At 36.1% G+C, this 18,471-nt stretch overlaps 1 protein-coding gene across 1 annotated transcript in view; it reads left to right on the top strand.

Annotated features, from left to right (window-relative positions):
* Positions 1-18,471, top strand: part of ROBO2 (roundabout guidance receptor 2) — a 252,777-nt gene that overhangs the window by 23,884 nt on the left and 210,422 nt on the right. Inside the window, exon 3 of the mRNA XM_036753392.1 lies at positions 11,868-12,006. Within this exon, the coding sequence (XP_036609287.1) occupies positions 11,868-12,006 (139 nt within the window). The remainder of the gene's footprint in view (positions 1-11,867; positions 12,007-18,471) is intronic.

The following is an 18,471-nucleotide window of genomic DNA, read 5'->3' as shown; positions in this document are numbered from 1 at the left end:
ATCTTAAAGGAAAAGTTACTTGAATTTAATAAGGCACTAACAATAAAATAGCAATTTAAGGAAATTTGTGGGCTTCTTTTAGAGATGGTTAAATGCAAAAGAAAAATTAACAAGAAGGAAATTATGGAAGTAAAAGAATTATTGGAAAAACTTGATTTCACCTGTTCATAATGACTTCAACATGTGTTGTCATCCCACCTTTATAAAAAATGACCATATTCCCAAACTTATTTGGCCTACCAACCAACCTCTTTTCAAAAAATAAACTACTCAGTGCTCTGCTGGAAATTTACTTTCTTTAACCCCTTAACTTGTTTTTGAAATTTGTGTCATTTCAAGAAACAATTATAAAAAAGTCATTATAAAAATTATAAAAAAATAAAAAATGATGCATCTTAAATTTAATAATTTATTGTACCATTCGTGGCTTTTTTCCTACATTGAAAATTTTGATGATGCAATATTGCCTCATGAAACCATATAGTATTGTATTATAAACAAGTCATTACATGGATATATTCCTGCCAATAAATACTGGACTTCCCCATAATGTACCACACGCTCACCTGCCAACATTTGCTTGTTAAAACCTGTCAGCACACTTGACCACTGGTCTTGCACTTTGTGTATTTATTTGGAAAATGATGTAATCTCTATGACTTTAACTCTGTTACACAACAGGTGAAACATGTAGGAATGGTTCTTCAAAATTTCCTTTTCTTCTTTCCTTATCCTTCCACTACCCTCTTATTTTTATTCAACGCCTCTCAATTGCACTGCTACAGCCCTTCTGGATAGTTCCAGCTCCCCCAGGGGCCAGGATTGTCCACTCTGGAAACTTCTGAATAAGTAAATTTAATAAGGGAAATAAATGCATCCTTTACAAACTATGTAATAAAAATAATAATGAAAGCAAAACATACAGGACTAAATGAGGAAATCCTAAATAACAAGTGGGTTGAAGAACAAATTATAGAAATAATACATGAATACTAAAATGAATCTATGGTCTGATCATTTAGAGTGTTGCCTCCATTCATATTTGCCCATCGTCTTTCTCTTGACCTTGTCATCTCAAGAGTGGCTCCATCTTTTAAGTGATTACAGATCTCTTCCAGGAGACTCTCAATACATCAAAATTGTTTAAGATTGCTTGGAAATTATAACAGCAGAAATAACCCTGAAAAAATACTCTCTGATTGCAGATATCAAGAAAATATGCAGCTGTATGCTCACCAAATTCACTTACCAATATGATGGTGAAAATATAGTACAGAGTCTAGGTCAGAAAGGGTTTTGTGTGGTTGGTAAGGTCCTGAAGATGTTTTTGCTCTTAGGTGACATTGTGCTGTCACATCACATCAAAGACCCAGAACATTGTGGAGCCTCCTGGAACAAATCTGCAATCTTTCAAGAATTTGGTTTTTCTATCAACATGGGAAAGACCAAATGGATGAACAATGCTTATAGAATAAATACATATAATTATAACAGTGAGACAAAAAAAAAAAAAAGAAAAGATGTATCCAAAAAGAAAGGATACATTTACAGTTAGCCAAGGAAATGGGAATATAATTATCACTGTTTGTACATTACATCATGGTATGCTGAGAAAACCCTAGTTAACAATCAAATAAATACATTAATCAACACTATTAAGGGTGGCAACAAAGTAGCAGGACACAAAATAAATACACTGGAATCATTAGCATTTATCTGCAATGTTAACAGAAAACAGGAAGAAATGAGAAGAGGGATTCTTTAAAATGACAAAATCTGAGCAAGCTGTTAGACCAATTCTACTAAGACTGAGATATATGTAAATATAACTACCAAATAATCTTTACAAAAATAAGAGATGATTTTAAAATTTCCCTTTTTTATTATTAAGAACTTTACGTACTTCAATAAACACAAACATTTCCCAGCATAGAAAAAAGCAAGCTTGCATATGAAAGTGTGACTCTTTAATATGTATAGCATAGTCTTTTTTTGCATAATTCAAGTTTAACACGAGAACTGTTTGTGTTACCTCTACTCTTTTATTTATTATTTAATGATTCATTCTCATTTCTTTTTATTCCTTTTTGAGTATCACAATCAATACGTCCTAAGCTCTCTCCTTTAAAAAAGAAAATCCTTCTTTCTAACAAATAAGTATAGTTACACAAAACAAATCTACACTTTTCTGTGTCTGAAAACGTTTGTCACATTCTGCACTGCTATCTGATCTCTTTCCTGACAAGTGAGCTTTCTGGAGTTGTGGTTGGTAAGGGCATTGATCATAGTTTCTAAGTCTCTCATAGTTGTTTTGCTTAATAGTATTGTAGTCATCATATAAATAGTTCTTTTTCTGCTCACTTCACTCTGCCTCCTTCATTTAAGGCCTTCCGTCTTTATCAGAAGCTATCATTTCTTGTAATGCAATATTTCCTTCCTTTCATGTACCATAATTTATTTAGTCACTACAATTCATTATGAAGAGCACTGATTTTTTTCCAGTCCATGGCTACAACAAAAGTGTTTTTATAAGTTTTTTTCTATGAAATTTTATTTATTTTTTCTTTTTTTCCCCTCTAGGTTTAGATGATGGAGGTGTCAGGAAGAAAAAAAAATAAATGTTTAACAATTGGAATGCACACACACACACACACACACACACACGAGTCCATTCCTTCTTATTTAATGATTTGAGGGGAAGAGGTATAGTTTGAAATTATTTTCTACAATGATTGTATCACTATACAGCTCCGCCACCAGTGCAGTCATGTGCCTGTCCTATGGCAGTCCCTCCCACAATTGTCATTTTCCTTTTTTGTCACCTTTGCCAACTTGATAGTTATGAAATAGATATTTAGAGTTACATTAATGTGCCTTAATCATATTAATAAGAACAATGCTACTTGCTGCTACTGTGGCTGTATAAGACCAATAACACTAGCACACAGGAGGGCTGATAGCACAGGTTCTTTGATCTGCTTTTCTAAGGAAACCAACTTTAAGGGGTTTATAATCTCACTTTAATTAAACATACATATATCATTCACTTACTTCAGGGGAAAAAGTCAGCACCCTGAACTTCAGAGCAAATAGAAACAGAAATTACAAGCAGAAATTACGTAAACAGAGCAAAATAACACAAATCAGCAGACAGGCTTCTAGCTGTCTGTCCAAGACATTACATGCCTAGTTACCAGAGGGAGAAGCACCAACATCTGGTTTTTTCAAAGCCAGGGGTGGGGGTGGAGGCTCCTTTACAGCTACCCAAAGTCTCATATGGTCAAATCACACAAATTCTCTTCCAATGAGTGAGCCCCAAGCAAAATGCTAATCTCAGAGTATATATACACTTCTTCAGGGTCAGAGGGCATCACAAAAATGTGACTCAAACTCATGTGATCTAGGCCTTCCTGTGATTTAATCAGGTCATCAGAGACTCTTGATTCAGTCATAGACTCTTGATTGAAACAAATGGAAGACTCAAAGGCACTTGATTGCCTTAGTGGTGAAAAACACTCCAAAACAAAAAATAGCAAAAAGTCCCACCCTGCTTGCCATTACAATGATTTGCAATCTTTTTTCCATATTGTTATTAGTAGCTTGCCTTATTCCTCTTGTGAATTGTCTATTGATATCCTTTGATCTTTTATCAGTAGATAAAGGTTCTTGTTCTCATATATTCTTATCAATTCTCTATATAGCTTAGATATTAGGTTTTCATTAGAGAAAATTGCTAATAAAAGTTTCTCCAGTTAATAATATCTCTTTCTTGGCTTTTCTAATGTGTTTATAGCATGATTTTTTTTTGTTTCTAGGTCATGTATCTATTTGGAACTTATTATAGAATATAGTATGAAAAGTTAGTCTAAGCCTAACATCTGCCACACTCTTCCAGCTTTCCCAGAAATTTTTGTTTATTCATATTTAAGGCTCCTTTTTTAGGTTGGGATTTTGTGCTTAGACTAGTCTCCTTCAGGCTTCTTATGTCTCTATCCTTTTTCTTAATCATCTTCTTACTCAGTATATGGGTGATACACCACAGGTTTTGGCCTCAGATAGTCATTATCTTCTCTGGGCCTATTGTCTAGCTGGGAATTGAGTCCTTTCCCTGTCATGGCTTTGACAGGCCCTAGAATTATATTACAGATCAAACTACTCTCAAGCATCCAAACAGTCCCCATGGCATGAGTACCCAGGCACTGAGTTGATCTCCTGCTGTTTGTTGGTAGTGGTACTCTGAGGAGTGAATGGCTAGTCCTTGTCTCCCTGCACAGTGACCTTTTAGGGCTAAATTTCTTCCCTATTTCTATTGTGGTGAGACGTCAGGTGTTATGAAGAGCTGTCCCCTACATGTAGCATGAGAGTGTTGTTGTGTGGTTCAAAAGGAGGCAGATTAGAGATCTCCAGTCTCTTCTCCTTGTACCTTTTTCCAAAAGTCTTTTAATTCTTGACAGAGAGGAAAGCGGTAGGTTAGTGCCAACAGAAGTGCTGCCATTCCACTCTCCTGGCTAGAATTATTCCTGTCTTTTCCCTTAACATTATCAGTCTAGGTCCTAGATTCTAGGGGATATGAGTTTCAGGTTCAAGCTAACTTCAGTGATTGTTTCATATTGGGAAGAAGGGAGGACCCCAAGCTCTATATCCAAGGCTTGACTCCTTTTCTACTAAATACCAATTCTACAATGAACACATATAGCACCTATCCAAGAAACTCATTTATCCGAACTGGTAGCAATAAATCAGAGAAAGTACACATAGGAGAATATACATGACACAATACAGGATGAAGGAGCTTTCTCATTTGGACTGAGGTAACTGAGCCAGAGAGAGACAGAGAGATAGACTGAGAAAGAGACCTATATTTTATGCAAGGGATGTTTCCCCAAAGTCTCTAGTATAGCAAGCTGGAAATAGAGGTAGGATGGAGGCCACCAGCTCTTCTCATGTCTTCTCAGAGTCTTTTCCTTAAGCATCCTACAGGGTTATCCTCATCCATCTTTTCTCTGAAAGCTGGAAGTGCCTGAAACCTGAATAGACTCAACAACTGGAGGAGAACTTGAAGAATATTGAAAAGACTGAAGAGATCTCCTCTCACTTTTGCTAGCTCTGCCCTACCCCCAGTGCATGTGTGGGAAATTGATCTCAACCAATTTGGAAAGAGGCCCATACCAGTGGGCTTTGGGACTGGCTTTACATTATCTTGAAAGGCCATACTATAATTTGCTTTCAGGTACTTCATTACGGGAGCTCATTCTGGCTTGTGCTTCCTCCATTAAGAATTCTGGCTGATTTAAGGTCCATTTGCCAGAAATTGATTAGGCTTACCTTTTGTAGATATTCTCTGTAGTCCTCACCCCCATTTCTGCTGCCTTCTCTGGTGAGACTGTCTGCCAAGTTTTGGCTGTCTTTGTATGCTTTTTGGCTTGATGAAGGAACTTTCTTTTTGTTATTCTTTATCATTTGTTTCTCTTTTTCTTTCTCTTTTCTTCCTTTTCAGGTTTTGGGTGGGGTTTATATGGGAGAGCTGGGATTCCATTGTTGTAAATTTTGTATTGTAATACAATACAAACTATATTGTAATCCAATACAAATACAATATTGTAAATTTTTCAATATTATCATTTTAGCTAGAAGTCTGGGAAAATATGGATTTATATAATTGAAGTTATTTACTGCTTCTGTTTGAGCTATGCAAATATTATAAAAAGAGGTTTTGATTTAAATAACAGATTTGGTGTTATATCAAATTTCTTGTTAGATACTGTATGCAATTCAATAAAACATTAATGAAGTTTCTAGAATCTAAAGAGGAATAACAAGAAAAAAGTATAAAGGAAGTCCCATTACTAGGTGTCAAACTATATTATAAAGCAGTAATTGTAAAACCATTTGATACTAACAAGAAATAGAAAAGTAGATCATTGGAATAGGCTAGCTAGATTATCCAGAAGTAAAAATACACAAAATAATTACCGAATGTTTAATAAACCCAGTAATATAAATTATTAGGGCATATATTCCCTTTTTGATAATAACAATTAGAAAAAAATCTATAATGCCCTTGGGTAGAAATTAAGTTTAGATCAATGGTTATACATGATATACCATAATAAGCTCAAAATTTAAATGTGAATTTTTAAAAAGTTGAACCATAAAAAGACAAAGGAATTAGCTATATATTAGTTATATATAAACTATAGGACTATAAGTTTGTACTGTATAAAATGTAAAAAACATACATGTTGACTTCAAAAAACTGAAAAGTTTTTATCCGTGAATAAAATCAATGAATACAGAATTAGAAGAGAATTTGTAAGGTGGAAAGATATTTGTATCATTATTACTGATAATAGTCTTGTATCCAAATATGAGGAAACTGCCAAATCTGTTTTACTAAGAATCATTCCAGAGTTAAAAAGGGGTCAAAATGAAATGAACAAGTTTTCAAAGAAGGAATTCAAGTTATAAAGTAGAATATTAAAACATTTAAAATCACCAATAGGAAGGTAAATGGAAATTAATACATCTGGGTTTTTGCCTTGCATTATGCAGGTTGACAAAGCTGACCAAAAATGGGAAGAGTTAACATTATAGGAACTGTCAGGAAAGAAAAATACACTGTTGACCAAGCTATAAAGTGATGTAATAGTTCTGCATATAAGTATGGTATAAAGAAAAGCAATATGACCGTCAATATTCTGTACTCAAGCAATTCTACTACTGGGAATATATTCATAGGATACAAAAGGTCAAAAAATACCAGAGTATTTATAGCAGCACTCTTTGTGGAAAGAATGCCAAAAATACACATGCAAGCAAAAACTAAGAGTACAAATGTAATTGCGTAGTAAGAAATGAGATATATAAAGAATTCAGGAAATACAAGAAAATAAGTTCAAACTGTTGCAGAATGAAGAATCAAGAGAACATATACATCTATATATATACACACATATATACATCTACAAATATACTAAAAGATCAGCAAAAGAACATTTAATTCTGAAAAAGTGAAAAATGGCTTATACTAGGATTGAGGCAGTGAGAAAAGAGCAGACAGTTGAAAGAGATATCATAGATAAAGATACAGGACTTTGTAACTGTTTAGATGTGATAGATCATTGAGAATAGTTTAACATCCAACAGAAAGAACAAATCCAAAAGAACAGAGAAGTCATAGGAGAAGTTTAATAGTAGACATGTTGTTTGTTTTTTTTAAGTTTTTTTTTAAAAAAAATGTAACAAAAATCCATTTTCTCCCCTCTCTCTCATGTCTCTTTCCCCTCCAATTGGGAAAAAGAAAAAAAACCTATAACAAAAATATTCCTAGTTGAGCAAAGCCAATCTCATTGATCATGTTCATCTGTATGTACACATATAATATGTATGTGATTGTATACACATATACACATATATAAGTTGAGTTTGAAATGGTACATAAAAAGGGAATACAGAAAGAGGTCAGAGCTGGAGATTTGCCTCGAGGAGTCCTGTTTAGCCTAGTTATAGTTTGAACTATGGAAATGAATGAGACTTTCAAAGGATGGTGCTGAGTGCAAAGAGAGAGTTGACAACAGGACCACAGGGAGCACCCATTACAAAGAGTTGAGAAGAAGGTGAGAAGTCAGTGAAGGAAACAGAGAAGCATCACGTATAAAGATTGGAGAGCCAAGAAAATGCGGCATCTTTGAAGCCAAAGGAGGAGAAAGTATGTAGAAGAGGAGGGGAGTAATCACTCTGCAGAGGCAGTTGCCATAGAGTTTTCAAGCAATGAAAAAATACCAGAGCATTGAATTTAGTTGTTGATTGTTAACCTTTGAATGAGCGGTTTGAGTAGAGTTCATGATAAAAGCTAAATTACGAGAAAGGGAGGAAATTTCAGATCAGACATTTTTTATTAGTAAGCATGAAGTGTAGACTATTGTTAAAAGAAAGTTGGTGAAAGGATAAGCTTTAGGTTTGTAGCAGGGTTAGATAGAATGCACGGGGGAAAGCTACTTTAAAAAAAGGAACAAGAAGATGTGATCACATTTGTAGGCTGATAGGAGTGAACCCATAGAGAAAAAGAAATTGGAGAGCCATGAGATAAACAAGATAGTCATTGGAACAAAGCTCTGGAAGAGGGGAGAATGAATGAAATTAGGGGTGTAAGATCATTGTTAGAGAGGAATAGGAATATCTTTTTCCTCTGAGAAAGGTTTGAAGAGTACAGGAAGGGTCTCCTATCAACTGGCCTCAATCTTTTCAGTAAATCAGCTTTCTAGTCTATCCTTTGTGTGTATGCACGGTGTATTGCGGGGCTACAAACATGGCCCAGTGGTGATTATGTACAGGAGAAATGATGTGACATTGGAGACGTGAGAAAAGATTAAAAAGGCTTGGTACCAGCTCTTGATAGCAGTGAAATAAGTAGGCAATGACAGGTAAATAAAACTACTGCTGAGATGTGATAAGTGCTAATAAAGAGGGTCCAACTGAGGTTATGCACCATAAATTACGGTGGGTAGAATAATTTCGATTTTGTGACTCTAGCTATGCTTAGTAACTCAGGAGCAGAAGATATCGTATGCTGGGCATTACTCATAGTTGAGACCCAAAGTTTAAAGAATAGTAGAATCTTAAAGTAGAGTTGAACTAATTGAGAAAATAGTACATATGTATATTCACACCCCAGTAACTTAGGAAAAACAATAGCATGTGTGGTCGCAGTAGACAAAACTGAAGTATAGAGGTTTAAGTATGTTCATAAAAAGAGATACATGGCCAAAGATGAGGCAGTGTGGTGTAGTGGTTAATACAGCACTGGACTTCCAAGTCAGGAAGATATCTAAAGTCTCTTCCTTCCTTCCAGCTCTGAATCTATCATCTTATGGAAGTTATCGAGGCCACCTCTTTCATCTAGATAATATTTTTTTCTATTTCAGTGAAATTTTAGATGTCTACATATCTCCGTGACTTGGAGATAAATGAAAATAAATAAGCAGCTTATAGTAATAATCACAAATAAAATGTCAGATTGCTGTCACAGTAAATAAATTATTAATTTAATGGAAGAACTATTGAATTTTGGAGAATACAATGAGCATTTTTTGTATGTGTAAACAATGCACAGAACCATGAAAAGATGAAGTTCATGGAAAAATGCAATAGGTTTTCAGAGACAATCATGGAAAAGAATAGTGGAAAAAAATGAAGAAAAATAAAAACTAAGTTAAAAAAAGGAGGAATACTTTTAATAGTTTGGAGATGGAGGTGAGAGGCAGAATCTTTGAAAACATTTAGCAAAGTAAGCAGCTAGCAATAACGTAGAAAGTGACAATGTAATGTAAATTGTTCTAAGGAATGTTGTGTTCATGCTAACTCATATCCTTTTTTTGGCCACATTAGACTTTATTAAAACACAACTGTTGATATGCACTTTGTTTCCTTTCTTTGCCATCCAAGCAGTCTAAACCATCCGTTGCTACTGAGCCACCCATAGTCATTTGGGAGGGTCGGGGAAAGGGAATACTTCCTACCTTATATCTATGTATTTAGTAGCCATAATTCCACTTGATATTCATGATGGAAATTGAAAGCTTTCTTTCATCTAATTCAGCTCAGTTTACCCACGATGTATAAACTCATTGTATTAAAGGAGACATGCAAATTACAAGTCAAAAGGATTAGATCCTTTGGTCCTGTACAGTTAAACCAAATTCATGTAGACTCATGTCAGACTGTTTGAAATATAAGAAAAATTAATCCACTTAAAGGCAGTAACAGTTTACCATTTTAATTTAATTCAATTGACATTAAGTACATGCTATGTGCTAAGGAGATAAATATGAAAAATGAGACCGTTTTTGTCCTCAGGGAGCTAGTTCTTATATTTTTCTAGAGGTGGGGATAGAGAGGGCAGGATACAGACACCATAAGTTGGTAAAGTGAGATGGAATGTTACGAAGGACTTTCAAAAGGAAATTTTGTTGATGGAGAGAGCACTATGAGCCAAGATACTCAGGGAAGGATTCATGAAAGAGCTGGCATCAATCTGAAATTAAATAAGTTTTGACCAGAAAAATGAGGAGGGAGCACATTAAAGGTATGGGGAACAGCCTACACAAAAGCATGGAAGCCAGAGAAAACAAATCATGTTAAAGGAGAAACTTTTTGTCTAATTTGACTGAAACAGTGTGTGAAGGGTGTGAGAAATGTGGTTTTGGGGATCACTGGACTTCCTAGGCAGGGCCAAAGTCCTGAGGAAAAAGGGAAGGCTGTACAGACCACAGGACTCCCAGAGGAAGACCAAGTGGTAACCATCCCTTAATCTGTGGGGATCACAGGACACCCCAAGACAAGATCCAGGAGTAAGCCCGGTGAGCTTCCGCTGCCTGTTGCTTCCCTTCACTTGACCTTAGGAAAATCCATGTGATTTGCCCATTCTCACCCAAAGAACTCAAGACCAGAGTGGGCAGAGGAAAGCATTTTATTACACTCCTTGAGAGAGCAGGTGCAGTGCTCACAGGAACACTCACACTGATACAGCTGCAGGAGCAGGGGTAACCATTCCCTCCACTCCTGCTAAAGTCATGGTTAGTTTACAGTCTTTATTTTTTACATAGTTTTCCTAGGTTATGCAGTTTATATAAATAGGATAATAAGGATACAGAAGCAAAAGTGAAGTTAATTAGATTTTCCTTGTCTTAGTTTAGGATTAAACTATATTCTTTTACTTCCCCTACCTTCCCTCTTTAACATATGCAAATTATGCAAATCAGTAGGCCTGGATTCTTGACCAAGACCAGACCCTAGATAAGCTTGAACAGGTTCAAGTGGGTTTGGCCTCTCTAATTCCCTAGACTGCCTTCTCAAAAAGTATGCACATGCGTACAAGCCTCTGACCTCTCACCTGACCGACCTTGAGGCCTGGTCTCTGCTAAAGCTGGGGTGGGGGAGGGCAGGGAAGCACACCTTTAGTTCTGTGGAAACAAAACTCCTCCTCCCATTTCTTAAAAAGGGAGATAGTGTGAAATGGAGCTAAAAAGGTGATGTGCTCGCAGAGGGACTTAAATGCCAGGCTGAAGAGCTATAATAATAGTTGTCATTTCTATATCGCTTTGTGGTTTGCTAAGTTCTGGAAGTTTGTCATCTTGTTTGACTCTCACAAAACTGTGTGTCACTATTGTTGTATTGTTCTCCCTGTTTTATTGGGTAAGAAGGCAGAGCCTCAGGGAAGTTAAGTGACTTGCCCAGGGTCATGTGTCTCAGATGAGATTGGAAAGCCCATCCTCCTTAATCCAACAATAGCCCACCACACAGGGGAAACAGAATGGCGAGACCTGTGCGTTAAGGGGATTGTTTTGACAGAGGTACGGAGGAGCATGAATTAAAAAGGAGAAATAAGATGAACAGTTAAGAGATTATGAAGATAGTGCAGGCAAGAGATCATAGTGGCCTGTGTAAGAGAAGGAGGACAAGAGATGGAGAATCGATGAGATTTTGTGTCTGAGTGGATTGCTCTCTTAGAAAAAGGGGAAAACGTTTTAAAAAAAAATAATACTAAGATTTTAAAGCTCAGTGACTGGGAGGGGGGTGATATCTTTAGGACATCCAGAAGGAAACGTAGCAGACATATAGAAACTCAGGTTCTGTGATCCAGGAAGGGCCTGGGGTCATCAGTATGGATTTGTAAGTCAACTGCCTGGAGATGTTTATTTAGTGATGTGAGTGAGTGAATTAGATTATCAAGGAGAAATATAGGAGAAGTGAAGAGGGCCTAGAAAAGAGTGTTCATGGATACCCACGCTGAGGGCAGGAGAAGTGTAATAAGTTTTTTACACAAAACACTCACAATACTTCACTTTGAAACCTTTTTTCCCCCCAAGAGCGACCCACTTTCCTCAGACGACCAATTAACCAAGTGATACTGGAAGAAGAAGCTGTTGAATTTCGATGTCAGGTCCAGGGAGATCCTCAACCAACTGTAAGATGGAAGAAGGATGATACAGACTTACCAAGAGGAAGGTAAGAGAACTCCATGCTAAAATTGGTTTGACTATGACAGCTGTGTGTCTATGATTATGGAATGAGAGAATCCCAGAATATTAGATCATTAAGGATAGTACCCTCATTTCATAGGTGGACAAACTGAGGATAACAAGAGGTTATTCTCATTCAGTTAACAAGCATTAATGTGTCAGGCATTGTGATGGGAACTGGGGATACAAAGACAAAAAATGAAATAATCCTTACTCTCTAAGAACTTACCTTCTATCAGGACAGATAACATGCACATGTATAAATATTTACAGAATATGTATACAATGAAGAGAAAGTACTTAAATCAAAGTAATTAGAGAGAATGGGTGCTAATACTTGAAGGGATCAGGAAAGGCTCCATGTAGAAGGCAGGACTTGAGCCGCTTTTGAAAAAAGGTATGGATTCGGTGAGGTAGAGGTGAGGAGGCAGTGCATCGCAGCAATGGAGGATAGCCCATTGTGAGACTGTGATATAGGTAGTATAAATCAGTATATAAAGAAAAAGCTTTCAATATGATGCCCATTTATGTGGGAAAGAAAAACTTTAGAAAGCATAGGCCTTGAAAGCCCCATTTTTAATATGCTCAAATATATAAGTTTATCTATCTATCTATCTATCTATCTATCTCAGTCTGTCTATATGTGTGTGTATACATGTGTATATATGTAATTGTGTGTATACAGAATTATATATATAAAGAATTATATATATTTATATATGAACAATCATATATATGTTCACATGTGTATATACACACATGTCTACACATTTATATATATATTTATATATGTGTGTATATAAGAGCCAGCATTATTTGTAATGATGACATACTTTAAGCTTAGTAATAAAGAAAGAATGTCTCGTCTTCCTGTTACTATTTGACAGTTCTGAAAATCTTAGCCATAGTAATAAGACCAGAAAAAGAAATAAAAGGAATAAAAATTGACAAAGACGAGATGCATTTATCCCTATTTGCATTTGATAAGATGGTTTATATGAAAGATCCCAGAGGATCAGGAAAGAAAGTAATCAAAACAATTAATGACTTGAGCAAAATATGAAGATGGAAAATAAATCCAGAAAAAATCATTGGCATTTCTGCCATTACTAAAAAAATTCAGAAATAGGACAGGAAATTCATTAAGAACAACTACAGAATGAATGTATATGGAAGCTAACCTACACGCGCGTGCACACACACACACACTTACACACATATACATGCATGCTATATAAATATAATGAAAAACAATTATAGAAATAAGGAAAGACTTCTTAAAATAATCGGAGAAATGTTCATTGTTCATGGCTAGGCTATGTCAACATAAAAATAATACACAAATTTAATGTTATAGTAATCATGTAACAAAGGGTTTTCTTTATAGAACCAGGCAAAATATGTTTAGAAGAGGTCAGAGCTCTCAAAGGTAATATTAATAATAATAATATTCATAAAGTAAGAATGAAGGGAAGGCAACTAAATGGCTCAGTGTATAGAGTGACAAGCCTGGAGGCAGGAAGATGTAAGTTCAAATCCAGCCTCAAGCACTGTGTGATCTTGAGCTGTGTGAACTTGAGCAAACCACTTAACCCAGTTTGCCTCAGTTTTCCCATCTGTAAAATGAGCTGGAATAGGAAATGACAAACCACTCCAATATCTTTGCCAAGAAAATCTCAAATGGAGTCATGAAGAGTCAGACACAGCTGATCAACAACAGCAAGGCAAGAAGGGGACCTAGTGTTTAAAAGTCTCAAATTTTGTTATTGAGCAGTAAAAGTAAAAACCATTGATACTGATTAAAAATAGAAAGATACATAATGATACAGGTGTGATCTATGTTGAATTGCTTGCCTTCCTAGGGAGGGTGGATGGGCAGGGAAGAGGGGAGAGTATTTGGAACTCAAAGTCTTGAAAGCAGATGCTCAAAAAAAGTTGTTTTTTGCATGCAGCTGGGAAACAAGATATATAGGGAATAGGGCATAGAAATCTATCCTACCCTACAAGAAAGTTAGGGGAAAAAGGTTGGGGGTGGGAGTGCAGTGACAGAAGGGAGAGATGACTGGGAACAAGGCAATCAGAATATATGCCATCTTGGAATGGGGGGAAGGTAGAAATGGGGAGAAAATTTGTAACTCAAAATCTTGTGGAAACCAATGTTGAAAACTAAAATATTAAGTAAAAATGACAAAATTCATAAAAAAGAAAGATACAACATTGGAATAAATTGGATATGACTTAGAAGCAAATCACCCATCTCAGCATTAGATGTATGCAAGAACACAAAACTATTAGAGAAATATTCTTAGATGTATGCAAGAACACAAAGCTATTAGAGAAATATTCTTTTTTCAACAAAAGAATTGGAGAAAACTGGAAAGCAGGGTAGTGGATAGTAGAGTTAGATCACAGTCTTACCTTATATACAACAGTAAGCTACAAGTGAATTAGCAATGGAAATATGAAAGTCCATCATCACTTAAAAATAAAAGGAAGTAAATGGAAAGTTGTATCTTGCACAACTCTGGTTTGTGGGAGAATTCATAACCAGTCAAGAGATAGTTACAAAAGACCAAACATATTTTCTATTAGATAAAGGCTGTGCACCAAGGCAAAATATGGACTTTCAATAAAATAGAGGACTTTCAAGCTTTCTCAGTGAAAAGACCAGAACTGAATAGAAAATTTGACTTTCAAACACAAGAATCAAGAGAAGCATGAAAAGGTAATCAAGAAAAAGAACAAGAAAAAGAAATTGCAAGGGACTTACTAAAGGTGAACTGTTTTGTTTACATTCCTACATGGAAAGATGATGTGTATGATTCATGAGACCTCAGTATTAGGGTAACTGAAGGGAATATGCATATATATGTATATATGTTTATGTATATATATGGGTGAATGCATATGTGTGTATATATCTATGTGTGTATGTATATATATATATATATATATATATATATATAGAGAGAGAGAGAGAGAGACAGAGAGAGAGAGAGAGAGAGAGAGACAGAGAGAGAGGGAGGGAGAGAGCGGACACAGGGTGAGTTGAAGATGAAGGGAAGATATCTAAAAGAAATAAAATCAAATTAAGGGATGAGAGAGGAACATACTGAGAGAGGGAGATAAGGAGAGATAGAATGGGATGGATTATCTCCCATAAAGGTGGCAAGAGGAAGCAGTTCTGTGGGAGGAGGGGAGAGGGTGGATGAGGGGGGAATGAGTGAACATTGCTCTCATCAGATTTGGCCTAAGGAGGGAATACCATACATACCCAATTGGGAATCTTACCCCACAGGAAAGAAGAGGGAAGAAGATAAAAAAAAATGGGGGGGGGGATGATGGAGGGGAGGGCAGATGGGGGTGGAGGTAGTCAAAACAAACACTTTCGAAAGGGGACAGGGTCAAGGGAGAAAATTCAATAAAGGGGGATGGGTTGGGAAGGAGCAAAATATAGTTGTCTTTCACAACATGAGTATTGTGGAAGGGTTATACATAATGATACACATGTGGCCTATGTTGAATTGCTTGACTTCTTAGGGAAGGTGGGTGGGAAGGGAAGAGGGGAGAGAATTTGGAACTCAAAGTTTTAAAAACAGATGTTCAAAAACAAACAAAAATGTTTTTGCATGCAACAAGAAAGTAAGATACACAGGCAATGGGGCGTAAAAATTTATCTTGCCCTACAAGAAAGGAAGGGAAAAGGGGATTGGAGAGGAGTGGGGTGACAGAGGGGAGTGCTGACTAGGGAACAGGGCAACCAGAATATATGCCATCTTGGAGTGGGGGGGGAGGGTAGAAATGGGGAGAAAATTTGTAATCCACACTCTTGTGAAAATCAATGCTGAAAACTAAATATGTTAAATAAATTAAAAAAAAAGATAAAGGCTGTGCAAATAAAACCAAAGATAGTAAAAGTTGGAACTAGAGATGTTGGAAGAATTGCAGGAAAATGGACATACGAATACATTGTTGTTAGAGCTATAAATTGATGCAACTCCTCTGGACAAAAATTTTGAATAATGTGAGGAATGTTTATAAACTACTAGACCATTCGACCCTGTTGAATTCAGTACTGGAGCTTGTGGTGGAGGTAAAGAGGGTATACAGTCCAAAATGTGAGAGACAGTACAAGCAGTGGCATGGAAATAGGAAGTGGAATGCCCTAGGGAATATAGAGAGCAGCAAGAGCCCCTAGTTTGGCAGGTACATAGAATGTTGGAAGGGAAATAAAATGCAATAAACTTAAATACCATCAGGTTAGATACAGATGGAAATGTTTAAATGCCAAAAGGAAGAATTTATATTTTATCCTAGTAGCACTAGGGAGCCCCTGATACTTCATGGGTCAAAGGATTGACATGGTCAGACCAGAATGTCAATTTGGCACCTGTGTGGAGGATGGAGTGGGTAATGGAGAAATCTGAGCTAGAGAGACCGATTGGAGGCTACTGCAAAAGTCCAAATAAGAGAAGATACAGACCTTGCCACAGGCAGTGACGATGTAAGGGGAGCATGAGATGTGGTGTCAGAACTGGCATGAGTTGGCAACATGGGACTTGAAGGAAATTGAAGTTTTGAGACTGACACTGCTAATGTGGATGATTGGAAGTATTATGATGCTTTTGATAGATCTGTGGAATTAGGGAAGGGTGGGAAAGCCTGGGAAAGAAGATAATGACTCTGTTTTGGACATGTTGAGTTTACGGTGCATGGGCAGCATGCATTTTGACATGTTCAGTAGTCATATGTGGGGTGGTAGCTCAGGACAGAGACTAAGGTTGGCTATAGAGATCTTTGGAAGTCTTCTGAGTAAAACACTTAATTCAGTGTTGTATTTATATTCAGTAGTTGACTGCCATGAAAATATTGATTTATAATAATATGGTCATTATAAATATGCATAGAATTATTATGTAACAGTTTATTACCCCATGTAGGTTCTTCATTTTAAATAATTGATTTAATAATTTCAAAACATTGCATTTTAGTTCAGACATGTCTTATGCATTTGGATAAAATTATTTAGAATTGCTAAGTTTGGGTTCCTTTTATTGATTTCAGTTACCACAGAAACCAGTCATGGTGAGAAGTTCAAACTTTCATATGTGTTTTTTTTTTTCCTTTTAAAAAAGTATGTCTGAGGAAACACAAGCAAATAAGATAGCTTTGAATGTAACATGTTGAATTTATTATATCCTTTTTTTCAAAAACAGCAAAGTATACTTTATATATATGTATATATATGGTTTTATAAATTTTTTTATATTTTGGATTTGGAAATAATTTTTTGAGTATTCATAAAATTCAGAATAAAAAAAATCTAAAATCTAAAAAAAGATACTTTATGTTTGTCTTTTCCTGGATTGCTGATTTTTGGTAAGTTACAAGCCCTGTGATATTCAGTTTTCTCATTTGTAAAGTGGACATTGCAATAGTTGTTATGTTTAGGTGCATTTCGAGTTTCAAAAGAAATAAAATATGTGAAAAACATTTTGAAAACTGTAAAACGGTAAAAAATGAAGTGTATTAATATTCAAAAAATGGCCTTTTGAATGATTTATTTGAATGGAGAGTGGTGGTGAAAAGGGCCTAGAACTAAGCAGGAGGAAGAGATGAAATAGGACGATTTTTTAGTGAAACCAAGCTTCTTCCAGAAACAACAGTCCTTATTTTTAACAACGACGTACTTCCTGCAATGTTATATGGAGTACTAATTGAAGTTGAAGCCTGCCAAATGGCAATAAGAAGTACATGGTAAGCATGAATAGGTTGTCTGACATTTCAAAAGAGGAGTCATGCAAGAGAAATTACAAATAAAAAAAGAGACGTCATCAGAGAATTCATGAGTAGAAGAAAAGATGGGCCTGTTTGTTACTCTGTGAAAGCCTAAAAGAGCTGAGTAAAAAGCCTGCTGTCACTATCCCATCACCACAGCAGCTCCTTTTCAACCCTCCTCAAACCTCCAAGGCCTTCTTTTTGCCCTCACCCTCTCAGATGAGAACTTGGCCTCATGTTTTAGTGATAAAATTAAGGTCATTTGCCTAGAGTTCCCTCTCTCTCCTCCTAATCTCACATCACCCAGATCATATGAAGAGGTGACCCTTCTCCTTGCCAAAGCTCACCCTCTTCTTCAGCAGATTGCCCCCTCTATCATCCCCACATTCTCACTTATCTTCAGTCTCTCCCTAGCTAGTAGCTCCTTCCTTACTGCCTATAAATATGCCCATCTTCCCCCATCCTCCAAAAACTCTCATTCGATCCATCCAGCCTCACTAATTATCATCACATATTTCTCTTATCTTTCATTGCTAAGTTCCTTGATAAGGTCATCTACAAAAGGTGTGTCTACTTCCTTTCCTCTCATTCACTTTTTAACTCTGCATTTTGGCTTCTGGACCTAACTATTTAACTGAAACTGGTCTTTCCAAAGTTAATAGTAATCTCTTAA

Source organism: Trichosurus vulpecula, chromosome 4 (assembly GCF_011100635.1).
Source record: "Trichosurus vulpecula isolate mTriVul1 chromosome 4, mTriVul1.pri, whole genome shotgun sequence".
Classification (NCBI taxonomy): domain Eukaryota; kingdom Metazoa; phylum Chordata; class Mammalia; order Diprotodontia; family Phalangeridae; genus Trichosurus; species Trichosurus vulpecula.
The sequence above is the reverse complement of the archived record's forward strand: the minus strand, read 5'-3'. Positions and strand labels throughout refer to the sequence as shown.